Source organism: Carya illinoinensis, chromosome 2, assembly GCF_018687715.1.
Source record: "Carya illinoinensis cultivar Pawnee chromosome 2, C.illinoinensisPawnee_v1, whole genome shotgun sequence".
NCBI lineage: Eukaryota > Viridiplantae > Streptophyta > Magnoliopsida > Fagales > Juglandaceae > Carya > Carya illinoinensis.
This window is the reverse complement of record NC_056753.1, coordinates 15,248,975-15,269,165: the sequence shown is the minus strand read 5'-3', so window position 1 is coordinate 15,269,165 and position 20,191 is coordinate 15,248,975. Positions and strand designations below refer to the sequence as shown.

The 20,191-nt window shown below is 35.3% G+C and overlaps 1 protein-coding gene across 3 annotated transcripts; it reads right to left on the bottom strand.

Moving 5' to 3' along the window:
• Positions 1-11,745: 11,745 nt before the first annotated feature.
• LOC122300163 (lupeol synthase) lies at positions 11,746-19,517 on the bottom strand. 3 transcript variants are annotated; one of them, XM_043110625.1, is made up of 19 exons: positions 19,355-19,392; positions 18,813-19,008; positions 16,366-16,551; positions 16,053-16,142; positions 15,671-15,868; positions 15,301-15,385; positions 15,022-15,188; positions 14,695-14,883; positions 14,472-14,585; positions 14,214-14,333; positions 13,993-14,115; positions 13,797-13,895; positions 13,601-13,657; positions 13,449-13,495; positions 13,219-13,362; positions 12,865-13,042; positions 12,666-12,746; positions 12,278-12,361; positions 11,746-12,111 (listed from the first exon to the last, which is right to left on the bottom strand). In XM_043110625.1, the coding sequence occupies exons 2-19, from the start codon at positions 19,005-19,007 to the stop codon at positions 11,989-11,991; spliced, it is 2,280 nt and encodes a 759-aa protein (XP_042966559.1). In that variant the 5' UTR covers position 19,008; positions 19,355-19,392; the 3' UTR covers positions 11,746-11,988. The 3 variants fall into 3 exon arrangements, with proteins under 3 accessions (XP_042966559.1, XP_042966560.1, XP_042966561.1); XM_043110626.1 differs by lacking the exon at positions 16,366-16,551 and having other exon boundaries at positions 18,813-19,010; positions 19,355-19,517; XM_043110627.1 differs by lacking the exon at positions 11,746-12,111 and having other exon boundaries at positions 12,300-12,433; positions 18,813-19,010; positions 19,355-19,517.
• Between the last annotated feature and the right edge of the window lie 674 nt (positions 19,518-20,191).

Sequence of the window (20,191 nt, the reverse complement as noted above, 5' to 3'; positions counted from 1 at the left end):
TGAGACTTGGCGCACCATTAGTTTTTTCTATGAAGGTTTAACATCTTAAATGCGTCAGTTCGTAGAAATGATGTGTAATAGTAAATTTTTAAATAAATATCTTGATGATACTTTGGATTATTTTGACTAATTGGCTGAAAATGCCCAATTTTGGGACAACATAAATTGTTCTGATCGGTCAAATAAACCCAAGCTCAATGCCATGTCTCAAGAGGGTATGTATGTCCTTAAAGAAAATGATGATGTGAATGCTAGGATAACAAGTTTGACAAGAAAAGTCGAGGCCATGGAATTTAGGAAGGTTAATTTGGCTAAGGCCATTGAAAAAGAATAAGAGAATTGTGGCATATGTGAGATTAGTGGACACTTAACTCAGGATTGTCCAACAATCACCGCTTTTAAAGAGGTGTTGCACGAACAAGCAAATGTCATGAATTCTTATAGAAGGTCATTTTCTTCCCCTTATTCGGAAACATATAATCCTGGATAGAGAAATCATCCTAACTTTATTTGGAGGAACGAGTCCAATTCAAATCAAAATCCTCAAGGGCCTTCTTCTTCTACTCCTTATGTGCCTCCACATAAGAAAACTCTTGAGGAGACGTTACAAACTTTTTTGCAGGGGCAAGCTAATATTAACACTCAGACAATGCAGGCCATTAATGAGATGGGAAGTTCCATTAGCGACTTGACTTCCGCATTGCATGCTCAAGAAAATGGTAAGTTTCCCACTCAACCTCAGGCGAATCCAAAAGGAAAATTTGAGGTAAGAAATTCAAATTCTTCTGATTCAAAATTTGAACATGCCAAGCCCATTACCACTCTATACAATGGAAAAAAGATTGATAAAAGTTTTTCAATAAAAGTTGGTGAAACCAACAATTCTTCAAATTCTAAGAGTGATGGTGAGATTGGCAAGGTTGAGTTAGACATGCTTGTGAAAGCCCCAATAACGGCCCCTTTTCCCCAAAGGTTCCAACCTTATCATAAATTGGTTCAAAATGTTGATATTCTTGAAATTTTCAAACAAGTGAAAATTAACATTCCTTTGTTAGATGTGATTAAACAGATTCCATCTTACGCTAAATTTTTAGAAGATCTATGTATAGTGAAGCGTACGATGAAAGTGTAAAAAAAGGCTTTCCTCACATAACAGGTAAGCGTCATCCTTAAGAATAATTCTCCTCCAAAGTATAAAGATCCAAGTTGTCCAACAATATCTTGTGTTGTTGGAAATTTTAAAATTGAGAAAGTCTTACTTGACCTTGGTGCTAGTGTTAACCTCCTATCTTACTCAGTATATGAGCAATTGGGTAATGGTGAACTTAAACCCACTAAGGTAAAACTCTAACTTGCTGATCGTGGATAGTTGAGAATGTGTTAGTGCAAGTAGGCAGATTTTATTTACCAGTGGATTTTATTATTTTGGGCATAGAACCTATCTTTGATGTTTGCACTCAAATTCCTATAATTTTGGGTAGGCCATTCCTTGCCACCTCGAATGCTTTAATAAATTGTAGGAGTGGTGTGATGATAATTTTTTTTGGCAACATGACTTTGGAGTTGAATATTTTCAATATTTGTAAACAACCTGGCGATGATGATGATGTGCATGAAGTGAATTTGATCCATTCTCTTGTTTAAAATAAATTTGATTTATCAATTTTTTCTGACCCTCTAGAGGCTTGTTTGGTTCATGGTGAAAATTTTAATGATGATTCTATGCTTGCATCTATGAATTTTCTATTAGAATCTACTCCTATAATGGATATTGATAAATGAAGAACACGTTTTGAGGAATTGCCACCTCGTGATATCATGTCCTTCCCCTCGAGTGTGCAAACACCAAAACTTGACTTGAAACCTCTACCTGCTAATCTCAAATATGTTTTTTTAGGCCAAGCAAAGACATTACCAGTGATCATCTCATCAAAATTGGATGAAATTCAAGAGAAAAAATTAATTCTTGTTCTCATTGAACACAAAGAGGCAATAGGGTGGACCATAGCTGATATCAAAGGTATCAGTCCTTTGATTTGTACTCACAGGATATGTCCAGAGGACAATGCTAAGCCCTCTAGAGAGATGTAGCATAGATTGAACTCCAACATGAAAGAGGTTGTCAGAGCGGAGGTGTTAAAACTTCTGGATGTAGGGATTATTTACCCTATTTCTAACAGCAAATAGGTTAGTCCTATCCAGGTGGTACCTAAGAAATCTGGTGTGACTGTAGTTAAGAATGCTGATAGTGAATTGATCCCAACTAGAGTTACTACTAGTTGGCGTATGTGCATTGACTACAGAAAACTAAATTCTGTCACTAGGAAGAATCATTTTCCCTATTATTCATGGATCAAATCATTGAACGTGTAGCGGGCCATAAATTTTATTGCTTCCTAGATGGTTATTCTAGATATAACCAAATTGAGATTGCTCCTGAGAATCAAGAAAATACCACTTTTACACGTCCATTTGGTATCTTTCCATATTGAAGGATGCTATTCGGACTTTTTAATGCTCCTACTACATTTCAAAGATACATGATGAGCATATTCAATGACATGGTAGAGCATTTTGTTGAGATAATTCATCGATGATTTTTCTATTTTTGGTGACTCATTTGATGAGTGTTTGACTCATTTGGAAAAAGTGCTAATTAGATGCAAAGAAAAGAGTATGATTTTAAACTGGGAAAAGTGTTATTTTATGGTCACTCAAGGGATTGCCCTTAGTCACATTGTCTCTTTTCAAGGTATTGAAGTGGACAAGGCCAAGATTGAATTAATTTCTAATTTGCCCATCCCAAAGAACATTAGGGATATCAGATCTTTTCTAGGTCATGTAGGTTTTTATAGGAGGTTCATTAAAGACTTCAGTATAATTTCTAGACCTTTGTGCAATTTATTTTCAAAGGAAAATTCTTTTGTGTGGACTAAGGATTGTGAGTTGCCTTTTACAAAGCTAAAAGGTGTGTTGATTTCAGTTTCAATTATGCAATCACCTAATTGGAATTTACTATTTGAAATTATGTGTGATGCTAGTGATTATGGTGTTGGAGCTATGCTGGGCCAACATAACGTAAGAATAAAAAGACTTGTGTTATTTATTATGCAATTAGAACTTTAAATAGTGGTCAAATGAATTATTCAACAACTGAAAAATAGCTACTTGTAGTAATTTTTGTACTTGACAAATTTCGTTCTTATTTGATTGGGCCCCAAATTGTAATTTTTACTAATCATGCTACATTGAAATACCTTTTAGTTAAAAAAGATGCAAAACCCAGATTGCTTAGATGGATCCTTTTGCTGCAAGAATTTGATTTGATAATTAAAGATAAAGAAGCAGTTGAGAATATTGTTGTTGATCATCTATCTAGACTTGTTCTTTCAGATTCCATAGAGACAGTTCCTATTAAAGACACATTCCTAGATGAGCAACTTTTTGGTATATCTCAATTGCCTTGGTATGCTGACATCGCTAATTTTCTTGCTACAGGTGAAATTCCTCACATTTGGACTCAACAAGACAAGATGAAATTTTTTGTAGAGGTAAAAGAATTCTTTTGAGATGATCCATATTTGTTTAAATATTTCCCGGATCAAATAATTACACAATATGTTCCTGATAGTGAATTTCAAAGTGTGATGTCTTTTTGTCACCCTGGGGCATGTGGTGACCATTTTTCTGGAAAGAAAATAGCTTTTAAAATTTTGCAATGTGGTTTCTATTGGCCTACCCTTTTCAAAGACACCCACAAATTTTGTAAAACTTGTGAATGTAGTCAAAAATTGGGAGGGATTACTCGCCGAAATATGATGCCATTAAATCCAATTTTGGTTGTTGAAATATTTGATTGTTTGGGCATCGATTTCATGGGATCCTTCCCAGTTTCTTTTGGCAATCTCTACATTTTAGTAGCTGTTGATTATGTGTCCAAATGGATCGAGGTCATTCCATGCAAGAAAAATAATCACAAAGTTGTGCTGAAAGTTTTGAAAGAAAATATTTTATCAAGGTTTGGAACATCTCGAGCCATTATCAGTGATGGGGGCAAATATTTTTGCAATAAGCCTTTCGAGGCCTTAACGCGAACATATGGTATCACTCATAAGGTTGCTACCCCTTATCACCAACAAACAAGTGGTCAAGTTGAGGTATCCAATCAGGAGATCAAAAAATTTGTAGAAAAGACGGTTAACCCAAGTTGCAAAATTGGTCTTTACAACTGACCAATGCACCTTGGGCATACCATACTGCTTTTAAAACCCCGATTGGTATGTCTCCATATAGACTTATTTTTGGAAATGCGTGTCACTTGCTTGTGGAATTGGAGTACAAACTTATTGGGTCATTAAGCAATTTAATTTTGAATTTTGATGTGGATAAAACTTGCTCTCTTCGTAAGTTTCAACTTAAGGAGTTAGAGCAAATCAAAAATGAAGCTTACGAAAACTCATGTGTTTCCAAGGAGAAAATGAAGATTTTTCATGATAAAAATATTTTTTGAAAGTCTTTTGAGCCTTCCAAAAAGTTTTGTTGTATAATTCAAGGCTCCATTTGTTTCTTGGCAAGTTTCGATCCTGATGGATCGGTCCCTTTGTTGTAAAAACTATTTATTCTTTTGGGGCTATTAAGATAGAAAACCATGAAAATGGTAATGTTTTTAAAGTTAATGGACAAAGGTTGAAACCATTTTTGAGTGATTTTTCTCCAGAGGTTGAGTCCACTACTCTAGAGGATTCTCCTTATCAGAATTAATTTCTGATTTCTCATTGTATATACCGTATTTGTTTGTTTTGTTTTTCTTTCTTTTGTTCTTTTGTGTCTTCTAACTTTGACAGAAATTTACTCCTTGTTTGCACTCGAGTATCTCAAGTGACTTCTTTCCTCTCTGTTTAATCATTTACGTTTCAATAAATGTTCTGCAGTGTTTATCTTGCTTCAATTCATGCCTGTATAGCATACGTCATTGAACATTCATTTGCTGAACATTGAGGACAATGTTACATGTAGTTGGGGGGAGGGTTTTCTGTTGAAAATGTGTTCGTAAAAAAAATAAAAATAAAAAATTGTTGTGATGTGCATTGAAACACAAATGATTAACACACTCCTTCTGGCATTTTTGTGAAATTTGAGCAACTTGGTGGAGTAATTGAGCGAAATTATTTTTTGAAGACTTATTTTCAACCCTAAGCATAGAGCATGACTTATGATCCATCATATTTTGTTGAAGAGTGACTTGAAACACCAGGATATAATATTTATTGAGATGAGAATTAGTATGATTTATATAGAATGAAAGGCAGGTTTGGAAAAAATATTTTGCACATGCTTACACTTGTAGTTTCCCTCATTAATGTTCATTGATTTAAAATAGGAGAAGTAAACTGTAGGACTACTAAGTCTTATTAAAAAAAAAACACAAACAAGAAAATCAAACAAAAAAAGAAGAAGAAGATGAAAGCGGATTGACTTTCCTAAATAAAGGGCTAGAAAGAGTTACCCAAAACTTTGGGGGTTGAGTATTCGACCTTTAAACAGAGTTGGCGTAAAAACTACTAGTCCCTTAGGCTTTGAGGTAGTTAGAATCAATAATGATTAATTTTAAGGTTGAAAAATCCTATGATAAATCATGTTTATTAATGAGGAACACACAACGGTTTAGCCACACACACATCTGAGTTCTAAGATATTTGCCCTAATTCTATGTGAACAATTGTTGAGACTTTCCTTGTGGATATAACTCCTTGTGTTAAGTAGTCACGAATCAACTTTTGTGAGAATTCAAAATTATGTTTGATTGCTTTTATTTGGATTTCAAACTTTATGCAATGTTCATCTCAATTAATTTTCACTATTTTGCTCAAAGATTAGCAAAATGCTAGTTGGAGGGGGATTGAGTTGAAATATTGCAAATTTCATACGTTTATTACAGTTGAAATATTACAGAACCTCCATCAGAGATTGGCCGTACGTCCACTGGCCGTAACACCGACTGCCTTTCTCCACAGCACCAGCCTCGGATTGTGTCCGGTCAAAAAAATCCCATTACCCGCTCAGTTTACATCAAGAAATACAACACAAAGCCCAGAAAAAAAACACTGACTGACGGATAGATGAAACCCAGAAAAACAAAAAATAGATGGAATAAAAACAACACAAAACCAGTGGTGCGTGCAATGCAACCACTCTTAGAGGGGCTCCGACGGTCATTCGATGACCACCCGGAGGCTTAGGACCCAGAAAAACCAGGTTTTGATTCGTCAGGTGGCTCCCCGGTGGCGCGTGACAACCACACTCTGGGTCTGTCTGAGACTCCGTCCCAAGCGTGCGGGCTACGCTCCCTCCCTTCTGGCATCGCATTCGGTGGTCTTGAAGATCGGCATCTGGCCAACGCTCTGGTGGGTTACTTGTTGACGGTCGGCGGCTGGAAACGGTCCTGCCGGAACTCCCCTTCTTTATTTACCTGAAAACACACAAAAAACCCAAAAACAAAAGGAAAGCTAACACAAGACAGCAAAAGAGAGAAGAAGGGGAAAGGGAGGGGGGGGGGGGGGGGGGAGCCGAAGCTCCCACCACCGTCGGCGATCTGGTCTGTTAGGGTTTTATGGAGAGAGAACGGAGGGTTGAACGGAGGATTGGTTTTTGGATTTACGGAGGATCGATTTTTATCTATAGATCTGTTTTATGATTCTTAGTTGTGGTTTAAATTGATTAATGTCATGATTTATGTTTATTTTTATAACCTATTATTTAATTGTGCAATAACTCCTCACATACACAACACATTTTTTTTAATAGACTAGTCTTGCTTTTCTTATTTTTCTTATTCACTTTTAATTTCTATTTCATTCTTAGTTTCTCAAAGTTAATCACTCAAACAAATGAGTTATCACGCGTGAGCCTTTCTTGGAATCTGATGACTTAGCTTTTGGAAGGGGAGGCACACAGATGGCTTTTTGAGAAATGAAGACAGACTTACACCAAGTTGAGGAAAACGCCAAAACGCTGGATGAAAAGAAGGAAAAGAAGAACACAAAGGAGCTGTTTTAGGCAGAGAGAAAAGGAATGAGTGATTCACGGAGAGGGACCTTCGGTTTTTGGTTTGGACGAGAATGGGAAAAATGCAAGGTGGCTTTCAAAGAGACCAGAAATGGTGGAACCTCTTTTGGCTTTCGGGCAGAGCAGAAACAGATGTAATGTGAAAAAGGGGGGAGACGCTGATTCCAAGAGAAAAGAAAAAGGAGAGAAAAACGTACGGGAATGGAAGGAGGCTTAGAGAGAGAGAATAAAGAAAAAAAAGAAAAAAAAGAGAGAGATAGAGAGGCTAGAAAGAAAAACCTTATGAGCTCTTTCCTTTCTAAATGGGGACGCTGAATGAGAGGGACAAACGCTTACGGAAAGAGAAAAAAAAAAGCATTGGTTTTTGGGGGTCTAGGGTTGGTTCGTGGAGGAGCAGACTTAGGCAAAGAAAAAAAAACAGAGAGAGAAAAGAGGGGGACGTTCGGCGGAAAAGAAAAAAAATAGGGAGCAACTGTTCTGGAGTAAGAAGTTGAATAGAGGGGGCTTTTCTGGTGTTGACGTTGAACAAAAAGTGGATTGGAACTTACGAACCAGGGGGCTCACTGGAGCGAGGTTTTTTTGGGGGAGAGACTTTCGGTGCTCTGTTTTTAGAGAAAAAAAACAAAGAGCTTCTTTATCGACTTACATGTAGCTGCTAGAAGGTGAGACGCAGCACTTCAACGTACTGGGAGCCAAGCTGCACGGAGACACTGAGCATTGGAGAGAGCAGACGAAAGTGAGTTTTGAGAGAAGGAAGACACGAAGGATGAGGGAGCACAACAGGAAAGAAAAGGAAAAGGTGTTTGACGAAGAAAAAATAAAGTGCTGCACGGAAGGGAAGAAAGGCATAATGTTGGACGGACGAAAGATTTTTATTTTTCGCTTGGAAACGGAACCAAGGAGTTCTTTTGGGTTTCATCTTCTCTCCACTTTTACTCTCTTATAGTTGTTTTCTATTATTAAATTTTGTGTTTTATTTTAGTTATTTAAAGGAGAATATTTATTTGATGTTCATAACTCTTGTGTTGAACATGGTTGGCTAAACTTTCGTACTAAGGTTAGAGGTGAAGTCTAATGGTTTAGACATTTTTTTCGGATCAACATTGGAATTTATATTGTGAGTTTGATCGATTGAATGATTTTATTATTGGAGATGTCCATCAGCTATGGATGTGTGGAATCAAGGCCCTACAGTTTTTCAAAAAAGCTCTAATAATGCAGGTGATTTTAAAAGCTTGGTGGAGAAGTTAAATGCTTCTTCCAACCAAGATTTGTTAGCCTTATTCTCTGTGACAGCGAAAGGTATATAGTAGAGAAGGAATCGTATGCTCTTTGAGAATTCTTTCACACATCCCTCCCAGGTAGCTAGGCAGGCAGTCCACTCGTTGGAAACCTTTAAAGCTGCACAGGGCGAGTCTAAGAACAAGACCCAGCACTTCCAAGATCAATTCTCTATATGGACTCCTCCTCCTATGGATACCATCAAAATAAATTGGGATGCAGCCTTGAGTGTAGCTAAAAACAAAACTGGATTTGATCTGGTGGCTAGGAATCATCAGGGCTCCATTGTGTCAACAAAGAAGCTGTCATTAGTTGGTGTATTGGATCCCCTCCTAGCTGAAGCTGTTGGTGGCCTTCATGCAGTGGCATTGGCAAAGGAAAGTGGGTGGCAATCAATTATAGTGGAAGGTGACTCTTAGACTGTAATCCATAGCCTTCAAAAACACACTGAAAGATGGGATAGTGTAGGTATGATATTACAGGACATTAGAATTCTTTTGGTTGAGTTTGATAATTGCACGGTGAGTTTTGTAAGAAGAAGTGGCAACAATGTTGCTCACTGTCTAGCCAAGGAATCCCTTGTGCTGGCTAAGGATGTGGTTGAATTGGGCATCAGTCCAATTTTGTAATCTTTTTTTCCTTCTTTGTTATCTGATATCAATAGAGTATTGATCTTTTCAAAAAAAAAGAACATGGTTGGCTAAACTTTCGTACTAAGGTTAGAGGTGAAGTTTAATGGTTTAGACATTGTTTTCAGATCAACATTGAAATTTATATTATGAGTTTGATCGATTGAATAATTTTATTATTGGATATTTTGATTATTTATATATTTATCTTGATTAATTGTGATTTCCGAATACAGTGAATGCTTGAAAAAATCCTTGTGATATTCAAATCAGTTTATGAATGTTTTAACCATCAATCGGTCAGGCTTAATCATTAGTGACTATTTTTCTTGACTTTAAATGCTAAATCTTTCAATTAAACAGAAATTATAGTTTAATTGAAGTAAATTGATCAGAAACAATATTCTAAATTATTAGACGGATCCTTGAAACCTTAGTCGTTCTCCACATCAATTTATTTTTTCATTTTCATTTTATTCTGTTAATTTAAAAATCTTCATCTTAGTAATTTTCTTTTCTATTTGACCATACGTTCATTCTAGTAATTTATTTTCGTTGTTTGAGTTTTTTCTTCTTCATTACATAAGTCAATCCCTGTGGATTCGACCATGTTAGATACTATAATACCTGTATACTTGCAGGTAAAACTGTACTAAATTTTTGGTTCACTATTTGAGTCAAAGTTTAGGCGCAACAACCATAGTCAGTACTCACACTAGTCTAACAACTCACAAAAGGAAATAACTTAAATCCCAAAAATAAAATGGTTTACTGACAAACCTTGAGATTTATGACATTATCACGCATGGTTCCATACCTACATGCTAGAAACAGAAACATTAACTCTAACATAAAATCAAACAGAAGGCACATCAAACACATTTTGGACTTTTATAATGCCTCTATAAAAGAGATTGGTAAGGTCTATCAATGCTACACCAAGCCAATGTCACTATAAATGATGAATACAATTTTTAGTGGCATCTTTTGCTGGAAATTACTCTGGCCCCATTTGGCTTCACGTTATCTCTCAGTTCATTGGTGGTTTCATTGAGCATCTTCTTCTCTGTCCCTTCTTGCTATTCCATTGCCACTATCCTTTCTTTCATATTTACCGATGTTGCTTCCTCCTGCTCTCGAGTCACCGAAGAACAAGTCATTGTAGGCTTACGAGGGACCAAAGTCTATGATGATCCCACATACGGCGCTACTGTTAATGTTGTGTTTCGCATACCTTTAGGCCGGGCTCTCAACAACTCGGGTCTTCAATCTTGGGTCTGCGTACACAAAGAATATACTGCAAGACGATGGCCGTGGTGGGGGCCAGAGAGTCTCCGATGCGAAAGTCAGTATCATCTTAGAGTTTTGTGCAAGTAAATAAAGAGTTCAGACAAACTTCTTCGTACTTGAGAATTGCCTTATTATATACCTGGTTTCTGGGAGTCAACTGCCCATACCCTATGTCAGGGGTACATGTCACCTCAACTATCTCTTTAGTCAAGTCCCATAAATGCGGTGTGGCCTCCTGGGGTGACGTAATAAGTGCAGCATGGCTTCTTATCCCCTCTACCCTGTTGCAGGCACACTCCATCAATTTTCTCCCCACTTGTTGTTAAAAGATCATGGGTTCCCCAGGTTTACCGCCTGCCTGCACAAGCTCTCTAAGGCTAGGCGCCTTAGGGGAAGGCCGGGGTGACATATCATTTGCTTCCTCGCCTTTATGGTCGGGGATCCCCTATGGGTAGGTGGGTCATCAGGCTACCCTTGGCTCGCACTCTAGGCCTTAGGCCCGAAGGAAAAATCCCCTTACACATGTATTTCCTATCTCTTCATATGCTTTGGATTTATTTTGGATTGTTTTAAAGCAAAATAAGTATTGACCTCATCTCGAATGTGGGGACAAGGGGTACCTCCAAATGGTCCACTTAAATTTGTAAAAAGGGTTTTTTTTTTCTTCTTTGTTTAGTTTACTTTTAGATTTATTTTTTTTTTACTTCTTTTGGTTTATTTTTTAATTGAAATTTTTAGGGCTTTTCAACTGTATTTGGACATTGGCTTTTAATTTATACTTGACTTGACGTGAAAAAGTTGACTCCTAGATACCCCTACCATTAAATTTAGCATGGTTAAGCAGATGGAATGACTAATTTGGCAAAGGACCAATGAACACAATTCTAATTTGGCAAAATGAATGATGTTCAGATCCTAATATATGGCAAAGGGATAAAACTTTAGGAGATTCTTGTGTTGGATTAATAGAGTATAGATTAACATGTCTTAAAGACTGTTTTGAAAGGGAAAAAACTTATATTTGGATAAAAATGAGAAAAGAAATTAGAGCACTATAGTTTTCTTAAAGAAAAGAAGCGGGCAAATGTGAAAGAAATCAGAGGTTGATAATCTCTCTATATATCACGATAACATCTTGATACATTGGAAAGTTTCTCAAGATGAGCCTAAAAACTCACGAAGATTTTGAAAAGCATATTCAACATGGAAAAATCACAAACACTCCCTCAAAAGGAATTAAAAGAAAAACTAGAAGGTTTATATAAATATTATCCATTAATTGGTGATATATACTCATGTTTCTCAAAAATAAAGTATAAATTGAAGAGAAAATATACAATTGTGAATTGTGCAACCGTTGCGTAATCCTTTTGAAAAAAGTAAATAAAACATGTGACCCACATGAAAAAAAAAATTATTTTTTTAATGGTAGACCACACTATTTTTCAAAGCAATGACTCGGCGTTTATGCACTTCACGGTTGTATGTAAAATTATTCATTGAGTTGTAGGAATCTTTTTTTCAATGAGATGCTTACACTAAGAAAGTACACAATTACACATATATATTACATCTTGCAAATGGCTTGAGAATTGTGTATGCCCTTTTTCAGGTGTAAGAATGATCGATCGATCGATCTATACATTATTGAACATACCATTCTATCAATTTCTCAAGCTTATTCAGATAACATACATTGTTGTACATGTTATCTTTTGCTTGCTTAAGCATTTGGATATGCAAACAAAACTTGCTTCCGATATTCTCCAAGAGCCCATATGGGGAATATGTTTCTGTACGATGAGTAGTTTAATGAACAATTCCTCATAAATACTCCGGTGATTTCCTATTGCCAATAACCAGTAATTATGTTATCTTTGAAATTATAATTTGCTAAGCAGAAAGATGTTATTAGAAAAGAAAAGAAGAGAGAAAAAAGTAAAACAAAAACACAACAAAGATGAACATAGAAATTAACTAAAAGTGTTGGATTCTGAATAAACTTGAATTACCTGTTGAGGGAAGTCACCATCTTCCATTTGTGAATTGATCAGCACCCTTACCCCACGATGGATTGGTGTTGGGTCTATCCCAGCCTAACAATTTACAGAAACAATCAGAACCAGCATGTTGATGCTTCCTAATAAAGCAGTTGACAACTTTCATCCCTGTAAAATTTGTTTTAAGTCTTAGTTTTTCTATTCATATGCATATATTGTTCCAAATCAACTTGAGTTCTATTCATTTTTTAAGCTCCAAAATGACATCTATGTGTATATTTTCTCTTTTAACATGCATTATATTCTTGATAATTGTCATGGTGACCTGAATAATTGTCATGATGCAATGCACTAATGCTAATATACAAAATAACTCAAGATACAATGATGGATGGACAACCTGCCCAGCTTCAATGAGAGATAACACAGCCCATGCAGTTTGGACCAAATTTGCACGGTTTCCCTCAATATTTGTCCACACCTGTTTCAAGGAGCAAGTTACTTTAGTTGTCCCTTTTCACTTCACCCTCGTTTTCTTTTTCTTTTCTCTTATTTTTATGCAATTCACATTCAAATTGGAAAGCCAATTGCCTATGTACCTTGTTTTGGCTTGAAAGGTAACTCTCTCCCCATCCACCATTGGGTAGTTGCTTTGATAGCAGAAATCCACAAGCTTTGCGCAATGCAGGACAATTTTTGTAGTTTCTGCCACAAGCTGCTAGTCCCCCTACAGCAAACCATGTACCATAGGTGTAGCAAATCCCCCAATGTCCATACCTGTATTAGTGCTAAACTTGCTTAGATATTCTTATGTTATCTCCTTTAATAACTAGAACATCAGCTAAAATTAAAGTAAAAAAAAAAAAAAAAGACTACAATTTGCAGTAATATGTAGAGCAGTTTTTTTTTTTCTTTTTTTCTTTAAGAATGTAATATGGAAAAAAACATACTACCATGATCCATCAGGTTCTTGTATATCTTCAATGTATTGAATTGCCCTATAAATGGTGTTGTCTATCTCTATTCTACGGTGTTTGGGATAGAGTGCCCGAAAGAGCGCCAACCCTTGAACTGCTGATGAAGTGCACTCTACATACCTATTATAAGGTGACAAAATTTTTCTGTTAGGAAGCAAAGTATGACCAATTATGTGGCAATTGTTTTGAATATGAAGATATCTTACTCTCTTTCAATAAGAGTATCTTCAAAAAACTCTGTGGGGTTGAACATCTACAAATAGATACAAATTTTATAGTAGTGAGTATTCGCTTGAAATGATGTTTTCTCATAATAACCATGACCAAACCAAATCAATTGGTGTGTTGGATAAGTTACCTCCAACCAACCAAATGCTCTTTGAGGCTCCCAAGCTGGGAAACCACCATTTCTACTCTGTATTGGCAAATGGAAGGTCAATTATTCAGGTCAAGCAACATAATAAATGAAAGAAGTGAATTTGTCATCTAACGAGAAACAAGTTATGTTCTTTGTAATAAATTCAAAAACAAAATATGTATTGTTGAATCCTTACTTGTAGAGAAAGAATGACATTAACAGCATCATAAAATCGCCATGTCTCTATCTTTTCCCCAACTAAGTCCGGTGACATTTGTGAGAACAACAAAGAAACCTACAAAAGCAAATGTTTTGCTAAACTTTTCCTTTAAATGAACCTAGAGAATTTATGATTTTGGAATGCACATATTTCAGTAGAGCTGAGGCATTACCTTCAACCCTTCTGCTGTGCAGTCAGAGACTTGCCAACCATGATCCTGCATTGAGAAAGTCCATGCTCCTTTACTTATGTGTCGGTACATAGCTTTGAAGTCGCCAGAAGGGTTTTCTAAAACCTAGAAAATGACAACTTTTTTAAAACCAAATATCATGATTATGTTCAAGCATTATCTACCAACAAACCTCATAAGGGACATTTGATATGTATTCTGACCTGTGAAGCTTTCACAAATTCGTGTGATTTACGAAGTGTTGGTCCATACTCTTCATTTAAATTACATGAGAGAATCGCTTGGATTGCGAAACCTGCATCCCACATTTGACTGCCGAAACTCTGCATGACATAAGTTGGGAATCATTAGTACAGCTCTAGATAAAAGATAAGATTTCAAATGGATAAAAAATTTTCAATTCTTTAGGCTCGAGTACATGCTTTTGGTATATGTGATTTGCACTAACATGCTCACATCACCTGAATTTTTAACCCATCTTCAGCAACCCAATAGTTGTCGGGAATTCTAGCTAGATGAAGCTTGTATGCTTCCCCATTTGGATCTTCGGCCCAACATGCAATCAAACATAGCACCTATAATACAGATGACCTTGACAAATTAGTTCATAGAGCACACATCAACTAGTATGATCTATATGATTGCATTTTGATTGTAGTTCATGTAACACTAATTAGTGACAACCTTTTCCACGCTTCCAATGCAAAGGTATCTTGTGTTCTCGTCCTCATAATGAACATGATCAATCGCAGCTTTAAGTGCCTTCTCTCTCAACAAGGAAAAGGGCCAGCGGGTCAGAAGAGGTTCTACTGCATGGTGAAGAAATCCCCATAGCATATCTTGTATAAGAGGATGTGGATAGTAGAGATCCTCCTAAATTAGCACATTGTGTAAGTTTCATGTATACATTATTCTGTCAGAAATCTTTATATTTGCTTAAGTGGGATCTAAGATGGAGGTTTATGACATGAAAAGAAAATGCAAGATATAGAGACTAAGGATTTAACCAACCTTTGCAACAGTATTCCGGGCTTTGTTCCAGTTAATTTGATGGTAAGGCTTGCTGTACAACTCTTGCCTTAGTGATTGAATCAACTCAGTGATTGGACCAACAAACCTTTTCCCATATAAATAAGACATTGGCATATAAACCAAGCGACAATAGCACAACATTTTGCCTGCTCATATAAATAACAACCTTAAGTATGAGACAATATCATTGCATTTTGCTTCATTCTCATATAAATTACAAATTGTGATTTTCCACAAAAATGAGTGAAAGAAAAAAACCTGGATGAATTGGGAAGATTTGTGGAAGAAGCCAAAACTCTGGGGGCAATGGATTGCAGCCAGACCACTCATATAATCCCAGTACCTATCCATGTTAGGAAGCCTCTGAGTTTTCATAGTATAGTAAAGATTATATAGGGTTGAATGATAAATTAAAACGCTTTCATCATTTTGTAAGGCAAATGGACTTTTGGGCTACAATCTAACATCTCAAACTCACGTATATACACTTCAATATGGTGATACTTCTAGTTGGACATTAGAATATGCTACTTTATTTCTTTTTTCTTATCATATACATGTAATATTACAATGAATCCTTGGCAACTAAAATGAAAATATGTTTCATATTTCAACTGGTTATACATACCGTGACCCAAAACTTTCCCCAAGATGGAATTGCCACTAAACCACCATGATCAAGGATCCATTTCCGTCCTCTGGCCATAGCCTTTTCTTCACCATCTTCAGGTCCCTCCCCAAGTATCCTCAAGGCAATATAGCTCAAAGCTGAACCAAACATTGTGCTGTGACCCTCTATGTGGAAGCCCCAACCTCCATCTTGATTCTGTCCAACAAATAGATAGTCAATATACATATTTACATATAGATATGTATATTTGTATGTACATAAGGTTAAATTTAGCCAAGTTTTTAATTTTAGATTGGGCCATTTTTGGCTGTTTGAATACTAGGTTATTTAAAAACAAACTTGTGTTTTGTATTAAAAAAAACAAAAAATATATATATACCTGATGATTATACAAGTATCGAATAATTTCTTGCTGGTGTGCTGGGGAAAAAATGGCATTCAGAGCTCCAGTAATGTATAATGCCATTACCTGCATATTGTAAAAATATGAAATTATGTTAAAATTAGTTCATTGGTAGAGCATTAGTCTTAAATGCTAATGCAATAAATTGTACCACTGAGGGGATTCATTGTGCATACATATTATAGTTAAAAAAAATTTAAAAAGTTATTATCAACATTTTATATTTTAGGGAGATAGAAGTTAAAAAAAAGGTATATATATATATAAGAACTGTGCAAAAAATACATACAAAAGGTTGGAGGAAAAACAAGGGGCCAGCAGATTCAGCAGGCCAGTGGCCATCATGGGCCTGAATGGATGAATAGAAGGTTAGGGATCTTCTCAATGTTGTGATCACTGCTTCCTTTGTAATCACCTCAGTTTCTTTCACTTGGACTGGTGGTGGAATTGGCCCACATGGGTTCTCCTTCCTAAGCTGAGAGATTTTTATATCAATTAGTGAGATGAATGTCCTAGCTAGTGAAAACTAATTCCAAAGCTCTCAATTAAAATTTTCTAGATTCCAACACAAAGCACATGAACAATATGATCCTAAGTTATGTATTTTTCAAGCACTTTTGAGTGGTTATTAACATCTAGGAGATAGGCCCATGATCAATAAAATAATTCTAATCACAATTGAAAAGAGAAATGCTTCATCCACAAAAAGATCTTATAAAAGTAAACTCACAAACTAACGTAACTTGATATGGTACATAAGATAATTGTAAGTTGGTTACTTTTTATATAAAGTAGATCTGTTGTATCATATGAAGTCACATCGATTTTTATTTTTATTTTTTTAAGATCTTTTCGCATTGGATATACCATTTCTCATTAAATTATAAACATAAAACTTTTTTTTAAAATATATTTCATAACACTGTTTTAAATAGAGGATGATTGTGTAAAATTTGAAATTCAATTTGAAATTAAATATTAGTATTTTTCGTTTAGTGACATTATTACATTAATTGGTCGTAAAATGAGTTGTATTATAAATGCATGAATATCATTATTCATTGCAAATTTGCAATTACCGCGATTGATCTTTTTTTTTCCAATAGAAATCTGGGATTAGAAAGTTAATTATATGTATATATACTTTTAATTAAGTTGCTGCTGCATTTTTACTTAGTACTCCAAAAGCAGATCAAAATGTTTAATTCCATGGATCGAAATGATCTATTGGAAATTCGTGGTACTGTTAAAAAATAATCGTGCAATATTGGAATCGTTGGAAGTGTTTTCATATGATCAAACTCTTATCTTGTAATTTCTTTCTACTTTAAATGATTGCAATATAATTTCTAATATATATTAATGTTCAAACTTCAAATGCAATCATGCAATGGAAATTGGGTTTTATTTTTGTTAAAACGTTTTCTTAACTTCAAGTTTTACCTGATCATGTAGTACCTCAACGACGGAAAATGCATGGACGACAAGATCGAACAATAGAAAATAAAGCATATATATTTAATCTGAAAATCTGAATATACGTATAACAAAATATGGACGAAATTAGGAAAAAGTGGAAAGAATATGATTAACGATCAAGGTCCCTCTCAAGTACTAAGATATATATATATATATATTAACATATAAATTAAGTTGGTTCTGCAATATTTACTGCTCATTAATTTTATTATAATATCCAAAATATTTATACGGATAACAATAAATGTTGTATTACCTATTTCACATGTTCGAATCATCTGTCTCTCTCCTATTTGAGACTTAAATTTGAACAAGAATCTAAGAAAATCTCTTTTTATAGATCATTCTACATAAACAAAAATTTTTAAGTGGGAAAGTGAGTGGTACGGGCATAAAGTTGAAGATCTGAAGTTCTTTGCACCGGCCTGGAACTAATTACGGCAGTAAACTGCAATTCACCCCTAGAGATGGGAATGTTGCTGCCCATCTTATGGCCAATTAAGCTAGCTTTAGATTATGATGAAGAGCATGTATGGATGGACGAGGGCCCGCCTGATCAGATTATGAGTTCTATTGATAAGGAATTAATATTATGTAATTGCTGATTGATGCTAATGCGCGCAATGCAATGGAAGGATGTTATTTTAAAAGTGAGAAAGTGACTCATATTTTAACTTTTTGTATATATTTCAAAACACTTGGAGAAAGTGACTCATATTTTAACTTTTTGTATATATTTCAAAACAATTTAAGTGAGAAAGTGACTCATATTTCAAAACAAAAAGAAAAACAAAATTGATATTTGTATATATTTTAACTTTTTGTTTTTGTTTGGAGAAATAATAATAAGAATTCTACAAGTAATATATATATATATATATATATTGTTAATTTATGATAAATATCCAAAAATGATTCATGATGATCAGTTTAATGGGTTAGCTGATAATTCATGACCAGTTAATAAAATACTCAATGATTTACCTGTTTGGGATTGAACCTTATCATGATCCGAGTTGACAGTTGATCTTTTATTATTCCACATTGGACCGAGAAAAAGGAACTAAAAAAATATCTATCTTCCGCAAAATATATATTTGCTGGCTGATAATTCATCAAGGTCCATGATGGAATGTACAATATCATGATCCTTCAGAATATATATATTTATATATATTTATATATATTTATATAGATATGTACATATGTGTGTATGTATGTATGAGAGAGAGAGAGAGAGAGAGAGAGATCAGGAACCTGCATCCTCATCAAAAGATCAGCACTTTGCTTCATCCGAAACCGATTTTTTTTAAACTTCTCGCGGACCCTTTCAACTTCAGCACGTTCTTCAGGTGTGCCGGCATCAGGGTCGAACTCCCAATGTTGTCGTCCAACGAAATTGTTGAGGCTCACCAATCCTGGACCTCCTTCGGCTATCTTCAACTTCCACATCCTCTGTAAAACAAATAAATTACTACATGGATGCAATTAAGATGATCACTAACGAGGCCATTAAAGTATGTACGTACAAGGTGATCGGAGATGAAGCGTACATGTAAAGAGAACTTTTCAAATATCGATACATTGCAACTTTAACTACTGACACGTTAATGACTATTACCACATGCAAAAGAAGTTGACGCCAAAATAGCTAATCTAATGGAGACCACAGCCGGATACATCTTTTCTAACACAGTACTACAAGAATTATTAGTTCACGATAATTTTCTTGAGAAAATTGGGGAGTGAAAATGATAAACAAAAACTAGTGGCAGAGTGGTACTCTTCTTCTTGAGTACCTTAAAATGTATTCAGATCGAGTAGAAGACAATCGATCTCTGTTTGTGCCCTCGGACTGAACAGAGTACCTGCAAGATCACTGACTCCAATGAATTATAATGGTGGTTTTCCCTCCCATTTATAAGTAGGCACAGAGAGAGAGAGAGAGAGAGAAAAAAAGGGGGGGGGGGGGGGTGCTCGATCGGTCTGTACATGTGTCAGCGATCAATGGAGCCCCGGTCCCATTTATTGTGACGCACACTTGATGCATTCTTGAATGCCCGTAACAAATAACGTTGGTTGCAAATCTGTTTCAGCTGGTCTCTGTTTCATTTTTGTCTCTTTGGTGGAATTCTTTAACCAGGTTGTTCGATCTAGCTCCTGATTAATTGCTCTTTGTTTTATTGTTAGAAAAGATTTTGCTGGGATTTAGGTGATTGATAAAGGCGAGATCAAGCCTTGGCCTTTTTGTTCCTGCCATTTCTCACTTTGCCCCACCAAGAGAAATAGAAAGAAAGCAAGCAATTTGTGCTTCTGAGATGGAGATGGGAGATTAGATTCCGTTTGTAATCCCATTTTTCCCATTAGATTTTATTTTATTTTTTTCCTTTCTTTAATAGGCTTATCCAATCACTTTTTTACTATTCTTTTTTTTTTCAATGATTAAAAATGTTTAAAAAATAATATTAAAAAAAATTTCAAGTACATTAGAGTAGTAAAAAGATAATAAATGTATCATCAAGTCGCTACCAATATTAAATTAGGGGTCCGCGTTTTAGTAGCTGTAATCTTAAAGATTGTTTGAGAAGTTAGGTGACATTTATTTTAAAATTTCTCTTACTTCAATAAAAAAATAT

Excerpts from the sequence above, each read along its gene's own strand:
- LOC122300163 (XM_043110625.1), bottom strand. The coding sequence starts at position 19,007 with ATGTGGAAGTTGAAGATAGCCGAAGGAGGTCCAGGATTGGTGAGCCTC. Across the intron at positions 15,386-15,670 it reads GGGGAAAGTTTTGGGTCACG|GTACTGGGATTATATGAGTG; the intron begins GTATGTATAACC and ends TAACATGGATAG. Across the intron at positions 13,896-13,992 it reads GCACAGCAGAAGGGTTGAAG|GTTTCTTTGTTGTTCTCACA; the intron begins GTAATGCCTCAG and ends TTGCTTTTGTAG.